Here is a 5,212-nt window from a genome sequence, read left to right as displayed (position 1 = left end):
TATATATATATTTACAAAAAGTTGTTCCTGTTCACGTTCTACAGTACTGGGCTGTATAAGGGCTATATCATGAGAGAACAGGCAACTTTCTATGACAGATCCTCATTTAAAACTGTTATTAAGTGTATAGCCTGCAAGAGAGTATACGAAAGAATATGCAGGCAATAATTATTCTCAAGCACATTATATATAGAATTCTGGATGTGGTTTTTATATGTTGCCTAACCTGAAAAATGCAGAACAGGTTTTACAATTTCAGTTATAAGAAAAACAAGCTAGTTGAGGATGAACACTAACGTGCATGTATATCTATAGTTGCATGCTAAAATTTGGGCATCCCTAGTCAAATGACATACTGTATGGATGGTTTAGTAGAGAAAAAGTAGTAAACAACTACCGCAGGAAAAATGTGTGTTAAAAACAGCATATGTGCAAAGTTTATTGCAGACGTGCTATTGCCTTCAGTAGAAACTTCAGCATCCAACACTTCCAGAAAAGGTAGCTCTTAAAAACATACTGAGGGGTATTTATAAAACTGGAGCAGACAAAATCTGGAGCAGCTGTGCATAGCAGCCAATCAGCTTCTCTCTTTCATTTTCAAATATTAACTGAACAAACTGAAGAGAAAAGCTGATTGGTTGCCATGCACAGCTGCTCCAGATTTTGATAAATTTTCCCCACTGCACATGGAAGACAGTGCAAAAATATCTGGGAATTAAAAGTGATCAGTAGGGAAGAGTGGGAAAATCCCTACAAGAATTAAAAGGCTCTAACTCAATAAAAAAAAAAGAAAAAAAGAAGAAAAAAGACGGTTGTGGACTGGGGCAGTTTTACTAAATGACTGACCGTCTTATTAGGGTGTCCACATTTTTGCACATACCACAATTATGGTTTTGCTTTTTTTGCAGCTTCCCTTTTTGTCCACTACTTTTCATTTACTTGAGCTTACAACAGAGTATTTATTTTTATCATACATACCCATGTGCATACACCAAGATCCATGCCTGTACTGGACTACAATACCATGTTTAGTTTACTCATTTGTATTGGGATTGTAATCCATCACGGGAGTGAGCTTGGAGTGGTGACTACTTTACAACACACACAGGGACCATGGGAAACAAAAGAAGCCCCCTCCCCCCCCCCAGAAGGAACGACAGTGTCAGCACCAATTCAGAGATGATTTCTACAGCTGAGTGATACACAAATAAGATACGTTTTGGGTAATAGTTGAATGCATTTTTAGGACTTAGCGCCTGAATTTTGTGTCACTTTAACGTAAACCTGTTCCCAGAATATTAAAAGTATCTACATACATTTTTCTATGAGATCTTATCTAAGCATCCTTCCAAACTTAGTGTAACCACACAACAGGTGTATCTAAACTTAGAAAAGGACTGAAACCTGACTTCAGTCATTGTTATGATCTTTGAGAATATTTAACTTCAAATTAGGAACAGCTAGAGATGAGTGAGGACTTTTAAAGCTCTTTTACTGCTTGTAAATATCATGTAGTTTATTGTCTATAGTCCGAGTACTGGTGCACTTTATAGGACAAGGATTCAGTAACATTGTATTAAAATCGATAATACACGCTTTACTTACAGCAGCACACATTACCATTTGAAAGAACTGAACATAAATCTGCATTTCACACAACTTCTAAAAATACAAAGTAAATTGCTGATGTCAGGCAAAAAAAAAAAAGGAGAAAAAGAAAAAAAAGACAGTATACTCTCCAACAACATATTATATTGAGGGTAAGACTTTTATATCAACCTGTCATTAAAAAAAAAAACTGGGGAAAAAACGGAAGCAGCTCCAGCAACCAGCCTCTAAAAAGAAAAGTGAAGTTCAAGTGTACATAACCCTTCTGCAAAATGTTGCTACTTCCATCCATCACTTTCCTTTAGGGCCCATTCACATCAGAATAAGTGATTCAACAGAAGAAGTCAAAAAATGAATGGGCGGGAACCGGACTAGTTCACACCGCTCCATTCAAAAGGACATGCACTACTTTTTGCAGTGCAACGTAATGCAGCACTGCATTAGGAACTAGCCTCATTCATACACAATCATTTTTCGTTGCCGTGGTATTAGCATCCATTGAAAAACAGATCACAAGGCAACAGATCGGAAGGAAATTGTAAGGTACAAATCGCAAGTTAACGAACCCTCCATTGATTTAGGATTATCTTCCAAATTTGGTGTGAACGGGCACCTAAAGCAGGCAAAGCAAAGGTGACCTGTCGTAGTTTTAAGAAACTGATGGAACCCTACGAGCACAGAAGCATAAAAAGTCAGTTGACATTAGCGTCAATAATAGTGGATTGAACTAGTTCTATTCATGAGCATTTGGTGCTTAACCTGGGCACTATGCATTCGGCACCTACACTCCAGAGAGTTATATAAATGATGTTAGAGCTGCACTGTTCAACCTGCAACTTTGATAGCTAAAAAGAAGTGCTACACAGGAGCAGAAAAGAAAAAACACACTTAGTCTGACAAATTGTTTTGGTGTTATTTGAACATTCACTAAACCTAATGACTTAAAGTGTAACTTAAGTCAGAGTGCACCCAGTGCAAATTATAAATTAACAGACCTTGACAAACTCACCCCATCCCCTTCTCTTCAATGCAAGTCTGCGTGAGGATTCTAATACTGAGGGGTGTGACTGAAACATAGCTCTGCCATCACAGTCCACTGCTGTGTAAGGTATTTTGAGACATTTCCTAGGAAAAATCTTTCATAAGTAACAACATGTGGGGGTACAGGACTATAAAGAGTAGGGATGCACCGATACCGGTATTTTGGTACCAAGCACGAGTACCGATAATTTTTTTCCGGTACTCGCCGATAATAATTACCGAGTAACGGAAGTCCCATTCAGGAAGCCAGGTGGCGTGTAATAACTCGCCACCTGGCTTCCTGATTAGCCGGGAAGGCGGGCAGCGTGTAAAGAGTCGCCACCGGGCATCGGAGCATTTGGGCGAGTACGAGTACTTGCCCAAATACTCTGAATCGGCACCGATATCGATACTAGTATCGGTATCGGTGCATCCCTAATAAAGAGATAAAAAGTTGTAAGACTTCAAATTGGATTTTACTTGTTAACATGCTTCATAAACAATGTTTAACTTAGAGCCCAAAAATGGAGAGGACTACCCAGGTGCTGCATTTCTAGGTTAAAGTATAACTGCCTTTAAAGTGACATTAAAGGATATATTTTTTCCCTCCCCCCAATGTTAGTGTAAGGACTTACCTGAAATCATGCCTCTTAATCCGATCATCTTCTTCCTTACTGTCCTTTTCAGCTGTCCCTCGAGCGCTGGTGTGGATTTCCGATCCAGCGCCGACTCCTCTGCCCTCCTCTCCTCTGATGTCCCACGGAGTCTGTGCATGTGCACGCTGCTCCATATACTTACCTTGTGTCTCTCCTCGTCTCCCGGCCAAACATCTGAAGTGCGCATGTGCCCGCCCCAAGATCCTTTGCAGCCGAGACTCTTCAGATGTTCGGATGGGAGCGTGCGGCGAAGACACAGGTAAGTGTAAACCTGTTTCAAAAAGTTGAAGCTAGCAGTAGATATATGCACAAAAAATTTGAGGGTTTAATAACCTTTTAAAAAGGAGAACTATGAGGTGAGTGATTTTCAATGCTGTCAATCACGCAGCTGGGTGGATCCAGACATAATTGTCGGGATCCGTTTCAGCTGCGGCATCTCAGTATACCGCTTACTGTAGCTCGCGGTATACTGAGCTTTGGGTGACGGGAGGTCGCTAGTTTGTGTCCTCCCGTTACCCTTAGGAGAACTATGGGGAAAAGCCCTAACCCCCATAGTTCTGCTTTAACTACCTGCTGTCCGGCCGTTGTAATTAAAACGGCCGAGCAACGGCTTCTTGAGGGCGGGTGGGCGTCTTTAGACGTTCTATCCCGTCCCGCTCGTGCCCGCCTAGGCAGCGTGCTCGAGCGGGAAACCGGCTTTGAATGTAAACAGCCAGCGATGGCTGTTTACATACAAGCGTTCGGGCGTCTGTAGAGACGCCCGATCGCTTGTAATATGCGGTCGGGTGTGCGCCCCCCACCTCCATCGCCGCCGCTGCTTGTTTGCTCCCTATGTGATAGCAATAAAGTTCAGTGAAAAAAAAAAAGGTTTACAAAAATTTTTTACAAAAAAAATGTTTTAAATCCCATATCAAAGCAATAAAAAATAAATTTAAGTCCCCCGCACACGCAAACATGCGTCAAGCCCTCCTACATCCATTGCAGCGCACATGTTACAAATCGCTGCGAACGTCGGAATGAGAGCAATAATTCTAGGGTCATCACTCACTGATGACACTAAACTGATGAGTGGTAAAAGCTTTTAAAGCGTCGGCTATGGTCAATTTTGAGTATGGTAGTTTTTCGCGATTTAACGGGTGTGCGCAATTTTAAAGCTTGACATGTTTGGTGTCTATTTACCCGACGTGACCCCGTCTTTTATATTTTACCAAAAAATTGGGTAATAATAAATGTTTTATAACATAACGTAGGGAGAACAGGTTTTTTTTCAAAATTTTCGGTACTTTTTTTATTATACAGTAAAAAAAAAAAACCCGTAGTGGTGATTAAATACCACCGAAAGAAAGCTCTATCTGTCCCCAAAAAATTTTATAAAATTAATTTCAGTACAGCGTTGCATGACGGAATAAATGTCAAAGTACTGCAGCGCTGAATACTGGAAAATGGCCTGGTCAGGAAGGGGGTATAAACACCTGGTCAGCAAGTGGTTAAATAAACTTGTAAATGTTATAGTAAAGTATTGTATGCATGTAAAGTTGTATTATAGTATAGAAATGCCCAAACAAAAAAACACTATAAAAAGGTGAAACACAGATAACAGTAGTGAATCATTTTCTAACCTCCAATTGTGCTTTCTTGGAATTCATGGAACTGTCCTTTTACGAAGCGCAACACTAGGCTAGACTTTCCAACTGCAGATTCTCCTAGTAGGACGAGCTTGAACTGACAGATTTTATTTCCGGCATTAGGTCCATTGGGTCTTGTGGCTCCTCCTCGATTAGCCATATTTAAAGTTTGTACAGATAAGTCTTATGAAATTGTGTACAACAGTCCGCAAAGCAAAGAGGTTGAGGGACCACTTAGGGGATCCTTTTGAGAATCTGTAATAAAAAAAAAAAAACAAAAAAAAAGACAATAGTTTAAAAGGG

At 40.3% G+C, this 5,212-nt stretch overlaps 1 protein-coding gene across 1 annotated transcript in view; it reads right to left on the bottom strand.

Moving 5' to 3' along the window:
- The window catches only part of RAB5A (RAB5A, member RAS oncogene family), a 54,004-nt gene that overhangs the window by 20,434 nt on the left and 28,358 nt on the right, over nucleotides 1-5,212 (bottom strand). Inside the window, exon 2 of the mRNA XM_018569259.1 lies at nucleotides 4,904-5,164. Coding sequence (XP_018424761.1) covers nucleotides 4,904-5,069 — 166 coding nt within the window. The 5' untranslated portion in view covers nucleotides 5,070-5,164. The remainder of the gene's footprint in view (nucleotides 1-4,903; nucleotides 5,165-5,212) is intronic.

This window comes from Nanorana parkeri, unplaced genomic scaffold (assembly GCF_000935625.1).
Source record: "Nanorana parkeri isolate BGI_ZX_2015 unplaced genomic scaffold, ASM93562v1 scaffold1313, whole genome shotgun sequence".
Taxonomy (NCBI): domain Eukaryota; kingdom Metazoa; phylum Chordata; class Amphibia; order Anura; family Dicroglossidae; genus Nanorana; species Nanorana parkeri.
The sequence above is the reverse complement of the archived record's forward strand: the minus strand, read 5'-3'. Positions and strand labels throughout refer to the sequence as shown.